Raw genomic sequence first — 22,809 nt, forward strand, 5'->3', positions numbered from 1 at the left:
TGCTAGAAATGCTGTCCAGATTGGAATGATGCAAGCAACTTTTTAAGAAAACTCTACATAATACAAACAGATAGTCACTTCTCAGTTTAAAAATAATTTACTGTATTGTATTGATAAACATTAGTTTTTAACACCATATATAAATTTCTTTGGAATGTACCTTGTGTTTATGATATTTCTGGCCTTTTCTTAAACTGATTGACTTCCATTGATGTTTAAATGCTGCGGTCCTTACTTGAGGACTACAGTATTTATCCCATAATCCCATACTTTCCAGTTTCTCCATTTTAGAGGCAGTATTCCACAATGACCAAACTGCCGTGCACTACCTATAATTTGAGTATGTTGCAATGGGAAATTTGTTAACACTAATCTGCAGAAAAGTGTGCATCCGTGTTTTTGTACATTGGACCTAGCCTCATAGATGCTAAACCTCATGCACAAACATGAGATATGAATATGTACTTTGGAATTTGCAAAGAAGCATAAAGGAAATGGGTGTGCAGATATCACCGAAATTATGTGCATAACGTACCCTACAGTAAATGTGTTCATTTGTTTGGTCTTCCTCTAAAATGCGGGCTATGGTGCACCATCCTACACAAAAAAACGAAGTTAAGCCTATGTCAAAATCACAGCACTATATATTGTCAGTGTGATTGCATAAAATCAGGGTGGGGGAGAAAGGAATTACTCTTCCTCTTGTTTGAAGAACATACTTAATATTGTCTGCAGTGTAAAATTCCATTAAAGTCTTATGGTACTTTCTGTATTCACATACTTACGTTGCTTACATTTCCTTTACAAAAAAACTGTATAGAATTTTGAGCTTCTCAAGTATGTTTGAAAGGAATAATGCCTCTAACTTAAGTTTTAAGTGTCAGCAAAGATGTATCTCTAATGTTACCATGGACTATCTCTCTGTTGAACGTTAATTCCCTATAGACTGTATCCTATATCTGCTTACATCATTCCCTTTTTAAAATTAGCTACTTATCAATGCAGCCATTTTACTGATGTTATACTCCACATAGTGATAACATTAGAAGAGTCATAGAATGCCATGATCAAACTACTTTTACTTATTATAGTACTCATATTTGTCTGTTGCCAACATAATGTGATGGTCTGAAAGAATAATTTTGAAGATTTGGATTATATTATCAGTATGAGTCATTGGTGCAGGATTGGTTTATGACAGTATTGGTTTAAAAGTGTTTGTTTTCACTTTAGTCTTCCAAAAATAAAGATTTTTTTGTGGCTTTTATTGTGATCGGACATGTATGTGTACTGTATCAAAGTAATAAGTAGTTTCAAAATGCACAATAAATTCAGAAAATGCATTGGCAAGTGAGAATGCAAAATATCAGCTACTGCTCTTAAAGTAATGTGCTGCTCTTTTGGAAATAAAGAGATTTGAACTATCCTATACAACTCATAACATGTGTTTTCATGTCAATGAAAAAGAAAAGTTTATATTCACACTTTTTAGATTTCACAGACTTGATAGAAAAACATTTACCTGAGACATGAAAATACATCTGTGCAGCTTGCTGTTGGTTTGGTCATGACGTTGGAAAATTATTTATATTAATACATGCTATCTGAAGTGTAATCTAAAATGCAGCCACATGATTGGAATAATGAAACAATGCAAAGTATGGAAGGCACCCATTCCTAACTTACTGAAATTTCATTTCAGAATTCTTATGTGTGGCTCAGAATAGTAGTCTAATAATTTTAGCAATTCCTTGTATGAAAATATCAAAATATTTTCAATAGGGAAAATGCACATGATGTAGTTTCTAATCTTGTGACCTCACCTGTGGTAGAGCAATTTGGCATAATAGATTGTAGATACGAAATTATTTTAATTTCAGAGCACGGAATACATGCAAAATATTTTGGTATGCATTTCAGACATGGACTTTATTCAAAATAAATAAAATTGAAAAAAATAATTATGTGGGGTTTCATTCACAGAAATTAAACGCTTCCAGTTCATCAGAGGGCAGCACAGTTGATATCGGACTACCTCCAGAAGGGGAACAGCCAGAAGCAGAACCTGAAGAATCTCTGGAGCCAGAGGCTTGTTTTACAGAAGGTAGGCGAAGCAAAATATATGCAAGGTGATTAGACCTAACCGTGTTGATTTGGGCTGGATTCTATTTTTATACAAAATCAAGAAGCAGCTTTGTGATTATAGTTGTATTTTCTATTTGTATTAGTAACTCCTTCAGAGGTACTGCCATAGGTGTACTGTTCTCTTGCTCGCTCGCTCTCTCTCTCTCTTTGGAAGGTATTATAAGAATTACCACGCTGTAACTTCAAATATTGAAATGATAAACATCAAATAGGAGATACTTATTTACAAGCATCTATTCCAGTAGTACTGAAATAAGCCAAATGACTTCTGTTCATCATGATTCCTAATAAATATTTACCTTATTCTGACATCTGAAAATTTATTATTGCACTTAGGCTGCGTGCGGAGATTCAAATGCTGTCAAGTCAGTGTAGAAGATGGGAAGGGGAAAATCTGGTGGAATCTTAGGAAAACCTGCTATAAGATTGTTGAACACAACTGGTTTGAGACCTTCATTGTCTTCATGATTCTTCTCAGCAGCGGTGCTCTGGTAAATTCAGTGTGGAACTATTGTGTCTATTTTAAGCAGCAAGCATTTAGAATTACAGTTAATTATATAGCTGCAGGTAACATATCAGAATTTAATATCCAATTCATAAAAGTTCTAATGTCAACATATATCAACAAGTATTTGGTGTGTATTGTAGGATACGTAAGAGTTTGCTCATAGGCTATGAAACAAAATGTTTGGCAAGTTCAAAATGTCGTGTTAAGGGAAATAAGAAATTAGTTATATCAGGCTGGTATTCACATGTCTTTGTATTGATGATAATAGCTTTTTTTGTTTTATACACATTTAAAATAAACCACAGCTGAGCTAGGAAGTTATCAACAGCAACGTGAATTGTTAAACTGAGATGTAAGATGCCAACGTGATTCCGTCAGGTATTTTACCAGATTGATGTTAAATCAAGTGTGCTGAGTAAGTACTGAAGTAATTGAATCCTCACAGGAGGAGCAAACTATAGTGTACTTGCTACACTTGGGTCAATGCACAGTGATTCACTGTCACTGTAGAAATTTTCTTTTGATTATTAATCTCTGTTCAGGATTGCTTTGTGTGTTACTGTGTATAAATTGGTTTCAATTATTAGTTCCTCAAAAATTCTGCATCGCAGAGTCATTATTAAATACCTCATATAATTTTGATATAAAGTTGTAGCTACCACAAAGGAAATCCTTACGTCAATAAGCCATTGGTATCCCGGGAAATGAATGAAAATGAGATTTGGAGAATGGTATTACAGTAAGTTTCTTGAATCACTGTTCAGCTCAGCTAAAAGCTGAATATTGTGTTTGGACCCAGCTTTATGAAACAACTACAGTATGGAGTGAAAGCAGAAGTTTTGCTTGACAGAAGGATATATGCCTTATTGTCACATATATCTTCCAATTCAAATTCTTTCTTGGCTACTTTATACCACACTGCAAATTGTAAAGACATTTAATTATACCTTCAAAAATCTCTTTCACAGGCATTTGAAGATATATACATAGAGCAACGTAAAACTATCAAGACCATGCTGGAATATGCTGACAAAGTTTTTACTTATATCTTCATTCTGGAAATGCTTTTAAAATGGGTGGCTTATGGCTTTCAAACCTATTTCACTAATGCGTGGTGCTGGCTGGACTTCCTGATTGTTGATGTATGTATTCTTTTTCATGTCCTGTTTGACAGGCACTAAAAATCAGAATATTATGTTTTCAGGATAAGTTTTCTGTTCTACTCAATGGAAACTCTATTTTAAAACTGTTGCTGTGGTATGGTTTATAATTCTGTTCAAAAAGAAGAAGTATTTAGATACACTTATTACTCTAGAGATATTTTGTTGATATTCTTTAGTTTTATGGCGTTGTAACGCTTTATTGAAATTATGCTTTTTACTATTTTTTTTCACAGTGTGGAAAGGATATTGTTCATCCTCTTCAGTTTTTGCTGTATATGGAATTTAAATATTTCAAAGTAATTTATTTAAAGGTTTCTGACATTCTAATCAATTACTTTAAGTGTCCTGTCACTTTCTCTATGTAATAGGAAAGGAAAATACTCCTAGGAACGCTCAGTTCCATTGTACTATTCAGTACTCTTGCACTTTTCACTGCATCCCGTGGGCAGCCTTAAAGAGACACTTGGAGAACTGTAGATGAGCTCTGTTGGAATGGGTTCCCAAATGATTTTCAAAAGGCTGCACCACCAAGGAGCAGATATACAGTATCTGAAGGAGACCTAGTGAGAAGTGCATTGTAATTTCAAGTCTACGTGCTCAACAATGTATGCACAGTACTGGGTAGCATAAATGGAAATCTACAGATCTTTAACCATATAGCAGACATCCATTTTCCTTCCATCCCCAATAGCCTGACTACATCTGTCTGTGCTAGTAGGGCATCTCTCAGTTCCGTATATGAAATTCCCCTGCAATACAAGGTAAGAATTTGCCTCGAATCACTTGTTTGCTCATTCAGAAAAGCAGCAGAATTCTGTAGAAATCGCTATGACTGTATCTCACTAAAACTACAATTATATGATAGACTATGTAGTCTTTACTATGCAGAGCCTGGAAAGCATTATAACTTTTAAATCCATACCAGCATTGCAGATCCTATGATAAAACGTTGCTATATGCACACTTAGTATTCTGTGGTTGAGTCTGCACCATTGTAAAACATTTATTGGCTCAATCTTCAGATATATAAATTGCTATGACCAGTAGAGCTTTAGAGAGACACTGTGGACAAGGCTTTACACTGTCATTATGTTTATTGTATTTATCAACAAATGTTTAATTCTTATTCAGTAATCTGTGGTTTAGTTACTTCTGTGAACTTCATTAATTTTTCATGGCAACCTTACCCTGATGCGATTTATTTAATGGAAAAAATTAATCTCGGACGCATTTTTTTTTAATCTTTAATCAGAGGATTGAGATAACAAAGCAAAAAGATTAATTTTTAAAAGAAAGTATTAAGAGACAACACTAAGGATGGAAGGGAAGGGCATTAAATGGAGGGAGGGAAATAAATGATGGTTATTTTTTTTTTTCTTTACTAGGGCCACTCCTTCCCAATGGTTTACTATAAATAGATTTCTAACAATTATTGATGAAAGATAATTGTATTATTTATTTTACAGCTATTCTAGTTTATTTACTCATCTGCCTGCAGACCAGACCAGCGTTATGCAAGCCAGAATTGATGAAGTGGTTAAAGGAGTCACAGGGAATGTAATGAAGTGTGGATATGCCTAACAATGAAGCTTCTGCCATTGTCTAACAAACAGTTGGTTATCAGTCTTGATTAGTCTGGTTAAATCTGAACAGCACTGATAGCTATGGCTGTTGAATAAGATTTTATGGACACTAGAAAGTTACATTTGACAAAAGGCCAGGTGTGGATGTGGTTTTTGAGAGCTTTTACATTCTCATCAAGTTCTGAAGATATCATGGGAAGTCCTGACCTAAATTGACCATTCCAATTCACCCAACCTTTGGGAGTTTTCTTTTTCCATGTGACTTCACTTTCTTTAAATACCACCAAATGTTGACTGGTTTATGTGAATTTAGAAGGCATTTTTATACCATTCTACCAACATGATTTCATCAACAGGTACCTAGAATATACTTTTATTCTACTTTGTCTGACTTTAAAGATCTTTCTGCATTATAGAGGGATTCCTGGAGAAAGAGGTCCAGCCTTGAATCTTCTTGAGAAGTTCAGGGCACACATCATTCCCACCATATGTATCAAAAGGATATACAAGATGAATGAGCAATATTGCCTTTCTGTTTTTGTGTAGGTCTCTTTGGTTAGCTTAACAGCTAATGCCTTGGGCTACTCAGAACTTGGTGCGATTAAATCCCTTAGGACACTAAGAGCTTTGAGACCTCTAAGAGCCTTGTCGCGATTTGAAGGGATGAGGGTAAGACAAAATGAAAGAATCTGAAATAATGCATGCATACGCAGAAACAATGCATGCAGAATAATCAGTGACAAATCCATGCAGAAATGCTACACTATCATCCTATATATTTTACATTTATCACTAGCATATAAGCAAAAGGCTTCATCTGCTTATATGAATTCATGTGTTATTGCACACATTGTTACACTTATTTAGGCTCCTTGGCCTTTCATCCTATTTCACATTTTCCTGGAGGGCCCAAGGATTTATCAACTGCATGGATCTATGCAATGTTACTACAAAACTGAATTTATCCCATACAAATAAGTCCTGCTATAGTCAGAACAATTTTAAAAAAATACTTCCTCATAAAAGTGTGTGCACATATACACACATATATATGCACATGTGTATTTCATACAAGTATAGAATACCACATGTAGTCTATCAAATATCTTTTAACCTACTATTCTGTAAATATTAATCAGGACTTTCTGCTACAGTTTAAAATTTTTGTAATTAATTCCTATATTAATAAGTAAATTGGCAGTGTTAAAATACCTTCTCTCTTTCAGATTAGTACCATTGCATTCTATTTAAGACTTTTCTAATATATCAAAGATGGAGCTGGTTTTATGATTTCTGGCCTAAATTGGTTGCTTACTGCTTTCCATATTGATTTTAAAATGTTGATTATAATCTATAGAGCACTAAGCAGGCTGAAAACATATCAGAAGACTTTTGCTGACAGAGTTGGGTATATTTGAGAAGTTACCGTCCCCATCTGTTTGCTGTATCAGTTAGCAAAGCTGAGACCCTCAGGTGCGCAGCTGGGCTCTCAGTCTATTCCAGTGCAAAGTCAGACTGATTAGTTTAGATTGCTTCTTTAGTGCACTGAAATGGTCAAAGACCTTACACATTCTGCTATGACATGAAAGCTCTAGAAATATTTCTCTTAGGGGCAGTAGTCAACAATTGGAGATGGTCGATATTTCTAGCTCCAGTCGCAAGAAAATGTCTGACATACACCTTCAGGGTCCATCTGTCTGCCTTGGACATATTGCCGTAGATCTAATCAGCAGATGCACCTGAGCTGAAGCCCTATTGCTGTAATTAAAAGGGATCCTTGTGTGAGCTCCCTGCAGCAATCACTGATCTTTGGCACCCCAGGTTATAAGCTGATTACCAAATTTATGAGTCAACTACAAATTGGTGAGCTGAAGAAAATGTGATGCTCTGTGTGTGGAAAGTAAAAGACTTCAACCAAAAAGGAAACAGGCTTTCATTAAAGGTTATAAATTCAAATAGAAAATACCGCTTCCTTGCCTCCAACAAATTTCTAGAACTTTGCTGAAGCGAATTTGAAAATTTGCAATGCTTATATCAGTAAAAGGCCTATCTAAAACCTCAATGATATCTTTCTAAAAAAAACCCCATTAGTTCTTGTTTTTTTATGAGAATGATTAACAAAAAAAAAAAAACGAATACAAAATACTAAAAATTTTATATGCACAGTAAATTGCTTAGGTGGCAATTTAATGTGTCAAGGAAAAAGCAATCACTTTGTCATGAAAGTTTATGGGTAATTTTCAATCCTATAACTTCCATGTTGGTGTAAACTTTACCTGCTGATTTGATCCTGATCTGCTAACTGTATCTTTCTGTAAAATACCCAGATAAGGCAGAGATTTATAACTTTAGCAAAAGATATAATAAAAAGTAATGGATAAAGTTATATAACTTCAAAGTAGAAATGTGACCTATATTTTTATGAGTTAGGCAATTAACCATTGAAATTTTTCTATGGATATAATGAATTTTGCCTTATTTAAAGTAATTAATTTCAGGCTCAATGTCTTTAAAGATACAGTAGCTCAAGTTGGTGAAGAAATTAGTATGAGAAGATTTTAAGGTCTGATACATGGAAATTCAAGATATCTGTTCATAACAGTAATTTCATTGGTGTTTAACATCTATGACCTGAAAATATGACAATATAGTATGGTGCGCATATTTGGATAGGCACTTAAAATTAGAATCATAGAATCACAGAATAATTTAGGTTGGAAAAGACATTTAAGATCATCAAGTCCAATTGTTAACCTAACACTGCCAAGACCACCGCTAAACCATGTCCCTAAGCACCACGTCTACATGTCTTTTAAAGACCTCTAGGGATGGTCACTCAACCGCTTCCCTGGACAGACTATTCTAATGCTTAACAAACCCTTTCAGTGAAGAATTTTTTCCTAATATCCAGTCTAAACCTCCCCTGGTGCAACTTGAGGCTGTTTCCTCTTGTCTGATTGCTTGTTGCTTGCGAGAAGAAACCAACACCCATCTCGCTACAGCCTTCTTTCAGGTAGTTATAGAGAGCGATAAGGCCTCCCCTCAGCCTCCCTTTCTCCAGGCTAAACAATCCCAGTTCCCTCAGCCACTCCTCATAACACTTGTGCTCTAGACCCTTCACCAGCTTCACTGCCCTTCTCTGGACATGCTCCAGCACCTCAATGTCTTTCTTGCTGTGAGGGGCCCAAAACCGAACGCAATACTTGAGGTGCGGCCTCACCAGCACCGAGTACAGGGGGACAATCACTTCCCTAGTCTTACTGGCCACACTACTTTTGATACAAACCAGGATGCTTTCTTGGCCACCAAATTACTTCTAGTGAGCATTATATTTCCTATATACAAGCAAGAAATGCCATTTGACACATCTAAGATTTTTAATCCAACATACTATTCTCTAGGATCAGGACTTGTGCCTGTCCAAAGTAATAATTAATAGAAAACATTACCCCTGTGGAAAACATGATGTTTCACCTGCATCTTCCCACCACTACTATTGCTAGGGCAAATACACTTTAATTTGCACTTGCAGCTTCATGAAAGCAGGCTTTGGGAGTATAATTAATCTGTCTATGCTCTGTCCCAAGCAGTATCACTCACTGCTACGTGGCGCTAGGCGCATACTACCTTTTTTCAACCAGTAAACGATGCTTTTAATGTCTTTCTAATGCTTTCCCTGCTTTCACTTGCTGTCAGGCCTTGCCCTGTTTTCTCACACCCCTACTCCCAATGGAAGCTAGGAGGTGTCTGGATCAGTGTTTTCAGTGATGTTCACCAGTATGTTTTCAGTGTCTTCAAATGATTCATATTACAAGCTGGTCCCCCTATAGCTTTAGGGCTCAGACTGAAAACAGAGAAAGTAGGTTAGCTGTAGAAATCCAGCAATTAAAGAAAGAATAAAGAAAGAATAACATAAGGGGACCTGCAGCTGTAGCAGAAAGAGGAACAGCATTCTTGGGTGTAATGAGACTGAAAGCTCGAGGACAAATATTTTCACTTCATTAACTATCCCTTTACATCTCAATAATTATTCCTGTTGGATGATATTATTACATTTAAGAAATCTACTTATATTTTTAAGTAGAAAAACTGAGATAACTTTATAAATTATAAATATAAATAAATAATATATAAATAAAAATAATGTAAAACAACTAATATACATTTGGAAAATATTCCCAAATTGGGAAAAAATTTTGCCATTTATTATTCCAATCAAACTTCCCACTAAAATCAGTGAATTAATGGATTTCCAACTTAAACTACTTCAGCATTATTATTAAACTATTCATTTGTTTGGGTCAAACTACTCCTCATGGCCTTCCAGAGCCATGTCATTACAAAGCTGAGAGTATGGGTCTGTAAACAAAAGACAGCACTGTTGAAATAGTCAGAAGAGATTTATCCATTAGTGAGGGAATCCTCTAACCCAGCTGATGAGTGATAAAATGCGATATTATTTCTGCTTATTGATTTATAATAGGTATTGCTAAGGAAATTTTTAGTATGAGTAAGAAACTATTTAGATTTTTTTTTTTAATTTCCCATTAGAAATAAAGACTTAATACAACACATGATTTAAAATATGTGGCAAAAAAAAAAGCATGGAAGCTTTGGACTTCATCATCTATCCTGTGGTTTTATAGAGTCATTGAGTAATTGACATTGAAAGTAACCTCATTTGGTCCAGCTCCTAAATGTAACATCACAGCAATTTCACTGAAGTCCCAAAGGATATCAAATATTGTCCAAAGTGTGTATCATCCCAAAGAGGTATTGTTTTGGCAGGAATGGAGCCCTGAAAGCAAAAAAAGTATTTCTCCTTTCCTTCAGACCAAGTCTGCTATGTGGTATGAATGGTGGTGGTTCATCACCTACTTTAACATTCAAAGGTTTTAATTTCTATTCTGTAAAATGGCAAGGAATGAAAGGTGATCTACCTAGATGACTAATTTTACAAGTAATTGATTCTATGGAACCTATTAATTGTAGATATAAATGTAATGCCAAAATATTTTAAAGGCTTAACCTACATATTTGTATTCCAAATAGAAACAAATAGCACAGTATGCTAGAGGATCTGTTGTAGTACCTACATCATATAATCTAAATTAATTATAAATAATCTAATCTGTGTAATACCTATGTCCTGCATTTTTAAAATGAAAACTTCATTAGGTTTTAAGGATCTGATTCAGTTGTTTTGGCAAAATTGGCAGCAGCACTCCATAGTTATTAAATTTTACATTGTTAGACTTACTTACAAACAGATTTAAAATACAAGTTAACTAATTTAGCAGTTCATCAATTTAATCATTAAATAAATCATTCTCATTCACAATGGACCTACTTTCTCCCTAATTTTATTTTCTTTACTATTTTATTTTTATTCTGGTGTGGTTTTAATCATCGTTCATCATCATACGTGAACTCTTCATGATTTTCTTTCCTGAAGACTGATTTTCCCCAAAATTCATTTGGGAATTAAATCAAGTCTCATCCTTCTTCAAGTCTTCCCTGCCACTTGCCTGAATGCTACCAGCTTTTGTGTTCAGATACTCAGCTGGTTTCCTGGTTTGAACGTGTCTGCTTTTAGGATTTTATATATGACCATCGAAATGAACATACATACATCCCTGAGTTTTCTTTTATTTAAAAGAAGTCTTAAAATTACTTTTAAAAATTTCCTCAGCAATATTGATTCAGACTGTTTATCTGGTAAACATGTAATAGAAAAAAGTTTGTTGTGTTTGATGCAGTCAGTCATTAGAAATATTATGGATATGGTTTTGCAGACATACATTAAGTAAATATTCTAAAAAGAATTAATAAATGCTGATTTTTTCTGGTATTTTTTTTTTCTTTTTAGTTCATTTTACCTGTTTGGTGTTTTTTCCCATTCTTTAAAGCTACCATTTGCTACTGTTTTTATGTTTTTCCTTCTAGTTATGTTGACATTTTATCTTTCCTCTATACTGCTTTTCTTACTTGTTATTCTCAACAATTAAAAAAGTGTAACACAGATATTAGAATTAAAATAAAGTGTTACATTTAAGAAAAGTTGATGAAGTGTTTGTAAGATACTGATGCCTGTGTTCTTACACAGTCTTTCTTTGGTTTCATTTGTACTCTAGGTGGTTGTGAATGCCCTCTTAGGAGCGATTCCATCCATTATGAATGTGCTGCTTGTTTGCCTTATATTCTGGCTGATCTTCAGTATCATGGGAGTAAATCTATTTGCTGGAAAATTTTACTACTGTGTTAACACTACAACTGATGAGAGGTTTGATATCAGCCAAATCAACAACTACAGTCAATGTGAGGAGCTCATAAAAAACAATGAAACTGCCCGATGGAAGAATGTGAAGGTTAACTTTGATAATGTAGGCCTTGGTTATCTTTCTCTGCTTCAAGTGGTAAGTCACCACTCCTTAATTTCTATTTCTATATCTCTATTTTTACTTGTAACAGTAAAAAGTAATTTTTCGTTGTTTCTTTCATAGAATAGCTTGGGTTGGAAGGGACCTTTAAGGGTCCCTACTCCAACCCCTCTGCAATGAGCAGGGACATCCTCAACTAGATCAGGTTGCTCAGAGTCCCATCCAGCCTGGCCTTGAATGTTTCCAGGGATGGGGCATCGACCACCTCTCTGGGCAACCTGTGCCAGTGTTTCATCACCCTCATTGTGAAAAATTTCTTCCTTATATCTAGTCTAAATCTACCCTCTTTTAGTTTAAAACCATTACCCCTTGTCCTATCACAACAGGCCTGCTAAAAAGTTTGTCCACATCTTTCTTGTAAGCCCCCTTTATATACTGTAAGGCTGCAATAAGGTCTCCCTGGAGCCTTCTCTTCTCCAGGCTGAACGACCCCAACTCTCTAAGCCGGTCCTCATAGGAGAGGTGCTCCATCCCTCTGATCATTTTTGTGTCCTTCCTCTGGACCTGCTCCAACAGGTCCATGTCTTTCCTGTGCTGAGGGCTCCAGAGCTGGACGCAGTACTCCTGGTAGTGTCTCACCAGAGCAGAGTAGAGGGGCAGAATCACCTCCCTTGACCTGCTGGCCATGCTTCTTTTGATGCAAGGATCTAGTCCAACCCCCTTGCAGTAAGCAGGCACATCTTCAATGAGATCAGGTTGCTCAGAGCCTCATCAAGCCTGGCCTTGAATGTCTCCAGGGATGGGGCCTCCACCACCTCTCTGGGCAGCTTGTTCCAGTGTCTCACCACCCTCGTTGTAAAGAACTTCTTCCTAATGTCTAATCTAAACCTACCCTGCTCTAGTTTAAAACCGTTGCCACTCATCCTATCGCTACATGCCCTTGCAAACAGCCCCTCCCCAGCTTTTCTGCAGGTCCGCTTCAGGTACTGGAAGGCTGCTATAAGGTCTCCCCAGAGCCTTCTCTTCTCCAGGCTGAACAAACCCAACTCTCTCAGCCTGTCTTCATAGGAGAGGTGCTCCAGCCCTTTGATCATCTTCATGGGCCTCCTCTGGACCCGCTGTAACAGGTCCATATCATTCTTGTGCTTAGGGCTCCAGGTGGGGTCTCACGAGAGCAGAGTAGAGGGGGAGAATCACCTCTCTCGATCTGCTGGCCATGGTTCTTTTGATGTAGCCCAGGATGCAATTTGCCTTCTGGGCTGCAAGTGCACATTGTTGGCTCATGTCCAGCTTTTCATCCACCAGTACCCCCAAGTCCTTTTCCACAGTGCTGCTGTCTATCACGTCATCCCCCAGCCTGTATTGATAGTCCTGACCCAAGTGTAGGACCTTGCACTTGGCCTTGTTGAACTTCATAAGGTTTGCTTGGGCCCACCTCTCTAGCTCATCCACGTCCCTCTGGGTGATATCCTGTCCCTCTGGCATGTTGACCGCACCACTCTTGGTGTCATCGGCAAACTTGCTGAGGTTGCACTTGATCCCACTGTCTAAATCATTGATGAAGATATTGAACAGCACTTGTCCCAGAACGGATCCCTGAGGAACACCACTTGTGACCCCTCTCCATCTGGACATCGGGCCATTGACCACTACCCTCTGGATGCGACCATCCAGCCAGTTCCTTATCCACCGAACAGTCCACCCATCAAATCCATGTCTCTCCAAGTTAGAGTGAAGGATGTTGTGGGGGACCATGTCAAAGGCCTTGCAGAAGTCCAGATAGATGATATCCGTAGCTCTCCCCTTGTCCACTGATGCAGTCACTCCATTGTAGAAAGCCACCAGGTTGGTCAGGCAGGACTTGCCTCTGGTAAAGCCATGCTGGCTGTCTCAAATCACCTCCTTGTCTTCCATGTGCCTTAGCATAGCTTCTAGGAGGATCTGTTCCATGACCTTCCCAGGCACAGAGCTGAGGCTGACAGGGCAGTAATTCCCAGGGTCCTCCTTTCTACCCTTTTTAAAAATGGGTGTAATGTTTCCCTTTTTCCTGTCACCAGGGACTTCACCTGACTGCCATGACTTTTCAAAGATCATGGAGAGTGGCTTGGCAACTACATCAGCCAATTCCCTCAGGACTCTGGGACGCATCTCATCAGGTCCCATAGATATCAGATATTACTCATAATTGATAAAAGTTCTTAATACATGCTGTGTCCCCTATAGTCAGAATTTGCTTGACATTCTCATATAAGAATAAAACATACAATAGAAGGCAAGAGTCACCTATTAACATTGCACTGTGCTGGTGTTTATGATGAGCCCTAAAGACACTTAGCCTTCAGCTCTTAAACAATGTTTATGACAAGCCATTTTCCAGGAAAAGCTTGAGGTAAACACCAGTATTCTGTTTACAGGCTACTTTTAAAGGATGGATGGATATCATGTACGCAGCTGTTGATTCTCGTAATGTAAGTATAGTCCCTTGACTCCATTTGTTTTGACTGTAGAGCTCCAAGATTTAAGAATGTAATTTTAACATCTTTCAGAAATAACAGTAAAAATGAGAGAACGAGTTGTTTTTATAGTTTTGTAGTTAAAGAAAATGGAAACCATAGGAAAAATACAAGAGACAAGGAAAGCAGAGAAGTAGTCCTAAAGGATTCCATGTTCTCTATGGTGCCATCAGACCAAATTTCCTCAATTCCACAGCAGACTTAACTATTGCCATGAAATGCCTTTTCTTCCTGTCATTATGTGCATTGAGACATTATTTACATTTGGAAACAGACACTAATACACAGCTTAGAGATGATTTTCTGTAACATTGATATTTTTTTAAAGTTAAGACTTCCACTGTGGTGTGCAAGCTGCCTGAGACCTTTCTTCAGGGCACAGTTCCTATTCTTAACTCGGCCTGTGCATTTTCATACCAGTTTGCCCTCCCCTTGCTCCCTTGGTGCAAGTTGTCCTCTAGTTCTAAGTAGACAACAGAATAAACTATACTAGTAAAGCTCTAGCTTTTTTGGTAAGCTATACTGACAGCAGGACGCCTGTTGTAGTATAGTAAATATGCTTAGAAAATATACTTTATCTCAACATGGCTTGGAGGCCTCTCTTCCATAATCCAGGGCAGTCTCCTAAGTACCTATAGCAGTGAAAGCTCCACAAGCCCTCATCAGGAGCCTCCCGCGAGATATACAGAAAAGTTTGCAGCTTTACGAGCTGGTGTTTCTGGTTGTCTATAGACTCAGGCAGATAGTACTATACTAGTTTAAACCAATTGTGTCTTCGGTATGTATTCTACGCTCACATAGGCCAGTTAAATTTTTTAAAATGAAATATCCAGTTTGATAGCAAAGTTATTTTTCAAGAATGTAACGTCATAGATTGAAGATCAGTGGCATAGGTATGTGGGAACTTGACCATAAGAAGCAAAGATCAGAGTGAGAGAGCCCTAAATTCTATTCAGCAGATATTTGATTCTGTGCTCACAGTCAAACTAGGGCTTAGTTTCTATGCCTTTTTTTGCAGGTTTTGGATCAGCCTAAGTATGAAGATAACCTGTACATGTATCTTTACTTTGTCATCTTTATCATCTTTGGATCATTCTTTACCTTGAACCTTTTCATTGGTGTCATCATAGACAATTTCAACCAGCAGAAAAAGAAGATAAGTACTACATCATTATTCTGAAAAGAAAGCTAAAAAAATGCTTATTTTTGGTCCACACACAATAACTTTATTCATAAAATACTATGTTTTCATTCTATGATAAATTAATATGTGCTCTGCATATTAAATACATTAAATAATCCAAGCTTATGATTTGGCTTTTTGAGGGTTTGACGGACAAGTGACAATATATGTCTGTCCATGATTAGTGAAATACCCAATGTATCTTTGTAAAGATGTGAATTTGGGGCTGGAGTCTATAATAGACTCATAAGAAGGCTAACCATTGAAATAGCTAAAGGTAGCTATAAACCCTCTTCGCTATATTACCTTCATGCCTCAGAGCTCAGCAGTTGAGATTTCTGAACTCTAGTAATAAACATTGTATTATCTTTATTTGTACTCTTTGGTCTTCGTACTTTTGTCAACGCTGCCTCAAAAAGTATCAGTCTTTCAGCTGCAGAACTTAACTAAAGTATCTGGCTACACAAAGTATTATTGGAATGGTGAAAACACTTTTGGATCCATGTGCTGAAATGGGTTGAGATGGAGAGAAATTGGCTTTTATTTTCTACTGTTCCACATAGTATTTCCAGGATCTCCTGCTTCAAGTCCTGCCCCAGTGGAGGGAGAAGAAGAGGTTGTGAAATATGACCATCTAGATACCTTCTAATTCTCCTTTGGTATCATAGATGCCAGTTCTGAAATTTTGCCAAAATTTACTCTAGAGGAAAAACAAGAGAAGGGGATTGGAATATTGTATTAGTTTGTACCTCTGTCATAAGTGATGGAATTTAGGAGAACAAAGAAAAAGCCCCTCTCCTTCCTCTGTACCTCCTCTCTTCCCAATGAAAAACAGAGGTCTACCACAAACAATGCGAGTTCAAGAGCCTCTCAAAAATACATTCTAAACATTAAGAGTGGAATATGTAAAGTACCAAAGTACTAATAATCATGATAAAAGGGGATTTTTATGTCTGTCCTAACTTTTCCCACAGATGAGAATGTGAACAAGAATGATTACTGCTATTCAGTATCTTTGTTTATAAGTAATCAATAGAGATACATGATTGTAACCAGTTTTTGTCTCTTTGGTTTACTTTGGAGGTCAAGACATTTTTATGACAGAAGAACAGAAGAAATACTACAATGCAATGAAAAAATTGGGTTCAAAGAAACCACAAAAGCCTATACCTCGACCAGCAGTAAGAATAAAAGTCTTTACTCTTATTTTTACATTGATTTAAAAAATGGATTGTTTCAATTATACCTTAGTCTGAATTAAGCTGTAAGCTAAAAAAGCAAGTGATGTAAGAAAAGCCTAATTCACCTGAAATCAATTTTTTTCACTTTTCTGGTCTGAATATGGAGGACTCTACCCTCTCCTTTTTCCCCTCTCATTTTCTCTTTGCTGATGGCAATGACATTTTATGTGACATTTTTTTCAAAACACTGATTTGACTAGAACAATTAAATGTGGTAGTGTATTTGTCAAAATATGTGAAAGCCTTAGGGCACAGGCTTTTTCAATCATCAAGGAAGACTCTGAAACTGCTTTATAGGGGCAAGTTACTGTATCATTGCCTGAAAAAAAGTCCTTTTGCCCCTCACATTCCTGTTGCACAATCCATACAATGGTTTGCTCTCCTGAGCAGGGCTACCCTAGCGCTACAGAGCAGGGTTTGGCTGGGGCAGAGTGATTCCAGCTCCACAGTTCTACTTCGAATTGTGGAACCCACTCAGTGGCAAGTCCAGTCATCAGTAAATTCTGGTCTCTAAAGCTGAAAAATGGAAGATTTTTTTTAAAGGTGGTTTTGGTGGCATGAAGACCACTGAACTCGGGGCTTGACAAGTTTTCTGGCAAATTAAGTGCTATTGACTCTCATCCTGCCTAGCCCACCTCCCACCCCCATCCCATTTTTTTTTTTTTAAATTTTGCCAACTAAGCATTCAGTTAATAGTCTATGTCATAAAAGGTTACAGCAAACTAGTTCAGGGCAGCAAAGTCTCCTTTGTAGCTTTGAAAAAATGCACCATGCATATTTTGAAATCATCCCTTTAATGCTTATAAACACAGTAGTTGCATTTCTATTCAATTTGTGTTACGTGAACAAGCTGGAAAATTCATACAAATAGAGGAGGACTTCATGGAATATGTGAAACACCCTTCATATTTGATTTAAATAATAGGTAGCAATTTTTAAAAAGAAATTTTACATGATGCATATTGTAATGAATCTTGTTTTTCCCCCCTTAGAACAAATTCCAAGGCATGGTCTTTGATTTTGTAACAAAACAAGCATTTGATATCAGTATCATGATACTCATCTGCCTTAACATGGTCACAATGATGGTAGAAACAGATGATCAGAGTGAAGACATGGAAAACATTTTATACTGGATTAACCTGGTCTTCATTGTACTTTTCACTGGAGAATGTGTCCTGAAATTGATTTCACTTCGCCATTACTACTTTACTATAGGCTGGAACATTTTTGATTTTGTGGTTGTCATTCTCTCCATAGTAGGTAAGAACAACTCATTTTTTTATGAAATGGCTAATTCTGTGGAAACGGAAACATTTTTGACATGTAAGGTCTATGTATATTTTGGTTAAACATTGTCACTAGAAAGTCTGACCACAATTTTTCTTTATTCTGATTTGTATTATCCTTAAAATAACTGAACAGCATGGTAAGAAATTTTTTAGCAATAGGTTTCATACACTTTCACTTTTCCATTAGTTGAAATTAGATCTTTTTTCTGAATTCGGTAGAAATTACTCCGCATAGAAACAAACCCATACATGAAAGGCAATTTTGGTATAAACTAAACAGTGACAGTTGCAGGAAAAGAGCCCAGCAGTCCAAAATCTGCACAGCAAAATCTGTGTGGGAGTGTTGTTAGGCTAGTATGCAAGCACCCCAGACAGCAGGGTAAAACCCTCAGATTCCTTCTGGGTTTTGTTTCATCCTGAGAGGTTTTATTCCTGAGCTACAGTGAGCAACTGGAGAAACAAAGCTGAAGCAGATGCAGTAATAAATACATGGCTCCACTAATCTTTGCTTTATCTAGAGCAGAAAACGTGAAAGAACTTGAGTACAAATTCTGTCATTTTAACTTCTCGGGATGGTTCTGACATTTTTGTATGGAAACAGGATATAGTTATTTTTCTGCTTTCAGGCATGCAGTATAATGCTCAATTCTTCTACTTTTCAGTGAGTTCCAAGAAGCCTTTTTATTATCAGTTTGTTCATGTTTGGAATTGCTGTGTCATTAATACTAAACTTCTGGTCACATTATTTCATGTGTGATTAAGAAGTTGCAGTTCCCTTCAAACATACATATTTGCATACCATAACTTGATTACATGACATTTTAATATTACTATAAATATGATCTTCAGATTAACTGAGATTATTTTTGTTACAGTCAAACAGAAAGCTATTCTTCTGGTCTCAGCATTTGCTAATTTACATACACTAGCTACCAGTTTGTCCTAAAAAAGATTGATGTTGTGTATTTGTGTGTCCATTTGCATACGTAGTCACACAATTAATACTTAGAAATGTCATTGATGCGGTTTTTTCTATTGGGTTTTATGGGTGACCAGAACATACCAAACAGTAAGGGTTTTGTAAAAACAACTGAATGGCTAATTTCTAAAATCTGTTCAAATAGCCTATTCTTAAAGTTCTACAATGTTTGTAGCATAAATCTTCAGCAGTGTTTTTTAAATGTAATAATATTCTTTACTAATTTAACTTGTTTTTCAACAGGTATGTTCTTAGCTGAGATGATTGAGAAATATTTTGTGTCCCCCACGCTATTCAGAGTGATCCGACTTGCCAGAATCGGTCGAATTCTGCGTCTCATTAAAGGCGCTAAGGGAATCCGCACTCTGCTCTTTGCTTTGATGATGTCTCTTCCTGCTTTGTTCAACATTGGTCTGCTGCTGTTCCTGGTCATGTTTATCTATGCGATATTTGGCATGTCCAACTTTGCCTATGTTAAGAGGGAAGTTGGCATCGATGACATGTTCAACTTTGAAACGTTTGGCAACAGCATGATCTGCCTCTTTCAAATTACCACATCTGCTGGCTGGGATGGTTTGCTTGCCCCAATTCTGAACAGTGGGGAGCCAGACTGTGACCCCCATAAAGATCATCCGGGGAGCTCTGTGAAAGGTGACTGCGGCAACCCTTCTGTTGGGATCTTCTTCTTTGTCAGCTACATTATCATCTCATTTCTGGTAGTGGTGAACATGTACATTGCTGTGATCTTGGAGAACTTCAGTGTTGCTACTGAAGAAAGCGCTGAACCCTTGAGCGAGGATGACTTTGAGATGTTCTATGAGGTCTGGGAGAAGTTTGATCCCGATGCAACACAATTCATAGAGTTCAGTAAGCTATCAGATTTTGCAGCTTCGTTAGATCCTCCTCTTCTTATAGCAAAACCAAACAAAGTCCAGCTTATTGCAATGGATCTGCCCATGGTAAGCGGCGACAGAATTCACTGCCTTGACATCTTGTTTGCTTTCACAAAGCGTGTTTTGGGGGAAAGTGGGGAGATGGATGCCCTCAGAATACAGATGGAAGATCGGTTTATGGCAGCCAATCCTTCTAAAGTCTCCTATGAACCAATTACAACCACATTAAAACGAAAACAGGAGGAGGTATCTGCTGTCATTATTCAGCGTGCTTTCAGACGTCATCTTTTAAGGCAAAAAGTCAAAAAAGTTTCATGTATATTTAACCAAGATAAAGGTAAAGATGAGGATGATCTGCCCATGAAAGAAGATATGATTATGGATAAACTAAACGAGAACTCTACTCCAGAAAAAACAGATATGACCCCATCCACAACCTCCCCACCTTCTTATGACAGTGTAACAAAGCCAGACAAGGATAAATACGAAAAAGACAAATCAGAAAAAGAAGATAAAGGTAAAGACAGCAGGGAAAGTAAAAAGTAACACAGAATTCCGTTTGCGATAAAACTGTTTACAGCCTGAAAAAGTATGTATTTGTGTCAACAGGACTCCTGTAGGAGGTACATGCCAAACTGACAGTTTTTACATATATAAATATATATATAATTATATATATATATATAAAAGGTCAGTGCCTATAACATGACAGTGACCCCTCGTCATCAAACTGCAACTCTGTAAAACAGGGTAACATCTTGACAGGAGGTTGTTGTTTTCATTACCAGCTGACACTGCTGAAGAGAAGATAAATTGGCCAATCAGACTGTAGGGACCAGTTTAAAAAGAAGGTGCGAACCTATGAATCTCTGTGTTTAACATGAAACATGCAGTACAAAAATTGTATCCACTGTTTGCATTTCAACAGCCACATTTGCCATATTTTTACAAAAATCAGTGTTGGTGAACTTATCATTTTTTAATTCACAGGTTGTTTACTATTATATGTGACTATTTTTGTAAATGGGTTTTATGTTGGGGAAGGGGGTATGAGAACCAGGTGTTCTACTCTCGGATTCTCTATAATGTACAGACAGAAGTGATTTGCATGAAGGCATGCTGCACTTGTAGTTCATGCATGGAAAAACATGACGTCGCACAAAGCAGCAGAGTCTGACTACTTCCATGTTTCAGGGTGGCTCTATATTTTGAGGTGCTTAATAACAGTATCCATCTAGTATCTCATCCAGACAAATCTTAATGTGCCTGTAAAGTCCCATAGAGTCTACAATAATAGAACAGATGTTTTATTTTTTCATAAGTCATTTAACTATAGTTGAACGAACTCTGCATAAAAAATTTACTGAGGGACGTGGAGTCCATTTTTAAGTATTCTTCTGTAGAAAACAGCTTACCTGAACTTGGAAAATTGAATTTACCAAAAACCCGCAAAACTTAAGGATTATGAAGTTGTTCTGCTTCACCCTGCAGTATCGTTTAGCCATCTTCTGCTCTCAGCAAGGTTGACATTGTATGTGTTGATTAAAAAAGTACCGCCTATGTAAATAGTTATTTTATCCCGTGGTGCATGTTTGAGCAAACAAATAATGACCTGTGCACAATATTTATTGCATCAAATATGTACCACAGTAAGTGTAGTTTGCAAGCTTTCAACAGCTAATATGAAGTATTCTGTACCATTATAGATAGTTTGGAAGCTATCACTGATGCATGTTTATCTTGCCTTTGCTGCTGTAATTTTACTCCTTCCACTGTTAAAAGTCTAATATGGGAAGCCATATCTCAGTGGTTAAGTGAAACAAATTGTTCAATTGGTCATCATTCTTTCATGACATCAAGCAATAGTTTGCAGCTACTTAAGAGCTTCTTGCTTTGCATTCGGAAATTTTAAGTGACTACTGTACGGCGTATAGTCAGACTGTACAGGATATGTTGCAAACTGCTTAATCTGTTGAAAAATACATGGATAGAATTTTCTAAGAAAATATAAATATTGTAAAAAATACCATTTTATTTTATTTTTCAGCGTTTTGTACATAAAATAAGAAATGAGAATTATCTTCAGGTTGATGTCACTGTCACTTTTGTTACTTTCTATCCATAGCACTTTTTAATTCAAGAACTTCACAAAATAAGAAACAAAGGAAAGAATGGGGTAGCTTTAGGTTTCTGCTTTTTTATTAGTACTGTATTTTTGCACACATTTTAACGTGAAATAAGTTTCAAACTGAGTCCAAAATGCACTTGCTTCCAAATAGATATAACTTGTAATTGAAATGTGGTGGGAAAGATTTGTTTAAAATTCTAGCACTGCCTGCATCAGAAGTTTCAAGGTAGTCTTTTTATTCATGAAATCTTTACCAGTGTTTGTTTACATAGACTATTCTTATTCTTGTTGATTCATGCTGCACTAGAACTGTTCTAAATATAATATGGGATCCACAATGTTTTTTTTTCCACAGGAATTAAATAGCAAACTTGTATAATTGATCACATCGGGCCATTTTGTGTTTCTTACACAAACAAAAATTCGATGTTGACTCCTCCTTTTACAAAAATATTGACTTGTGTGTCGGTGAACTGCATGCAGGAAAATGCTATTACCATAAAGAACAGTAAACCACATTACAGTTGAGCCAAAAGAATAAAGACTTTCATTTTTTATTGTATTTAATTGTTCTTTGTCTTTGTTTTCATCACTAAAAACTGCTGGCTATCAAGAGGTGCTATGAAAATAAAATAGGAATATATAAAGTGTTAGAAATCAGGAGTAGTGAGTAAAACTCGTTATAATAATAGATTTGTAAAAAGTAAAAAAATGAAGCACATGCTTTCGGAAAGATCCTTTATATTATTTGCACTCACGCTCTTATTAATCCTATTTAAAACTATCTACAGTAGGATAATG

The 22,809-nt window shown here is 36.6% G+C and overlaps 1 protein-coding gene across 6 annotated transcripts in view; it reads left to right on the top strand.

Moving 5' to 3' along the window:
* LOC134519019 (sodium channel protein type 2 subunit alpha) overlaps positions 1–22,570 on the top strand; it is an 80,874-nt gene extending 58,304 nt beyond the window's left edge. For all 6 annotated transcript variants that reach the window (XM_063342529.1, XM_063342533.1, XM_063342528.1 and 3 more), the window contains exons 18-27: positions 1,984–2,104; positions 2,482–2,636; positions 3,622–3,795; positions 5,946–6,068; positions 11,534–11,815; positions 14,194–14,247; positions 15,311–15,448; positions 16,552–16,656; positions 17,709–17,979; positions 19,231–22,570. In XM_063342529.1, coding sequence (XP_063198599.1) covers positions 1,984–2,104; positions 2,482–2,636; positions 3,622–3,795; positions 5,946–6,068; positions 11,534–11,815; positions 14,194–14,247; positions 15,311–15,448; positions 16,552–16,656; positions 17,709–17,979; positions 19,231–20,426 — 2,619 coding nt within the window. In that variant the 3' untranslated portion in view covers positions 20,427–22,570. The remainder of the gene's footprint in view (positions 1–1,983; positions 2,105–2,481; positions 2,637–3,621; positions 3,796–5,945; positions 6,069–11,533; positions 11,816–14,193; positions 14,248–15,310; positions 15,449–16,551; positions 16,657–17,708; positions 17,980–19,230) is intronic.
* The last annotated feature ends 239 nt before the right edge of the window (positions 22,571–22,809 follow it).

This window comes from Chroicocephalus ridibundus, chromosome 7 (assembly GCF_963924245.1).
Source record: "Chroicocephalus ridibundus chromosome 7, bChrRid1.1, whole genome shotgun sequence".
Taxonomy (NCBI): domain Eukaryota; kingdom Metazoa; phylum Chordata; class Aves; order Charadriiformes; family Laridae; genus Chroicocephalus; species Chroicocephalus ridibundus.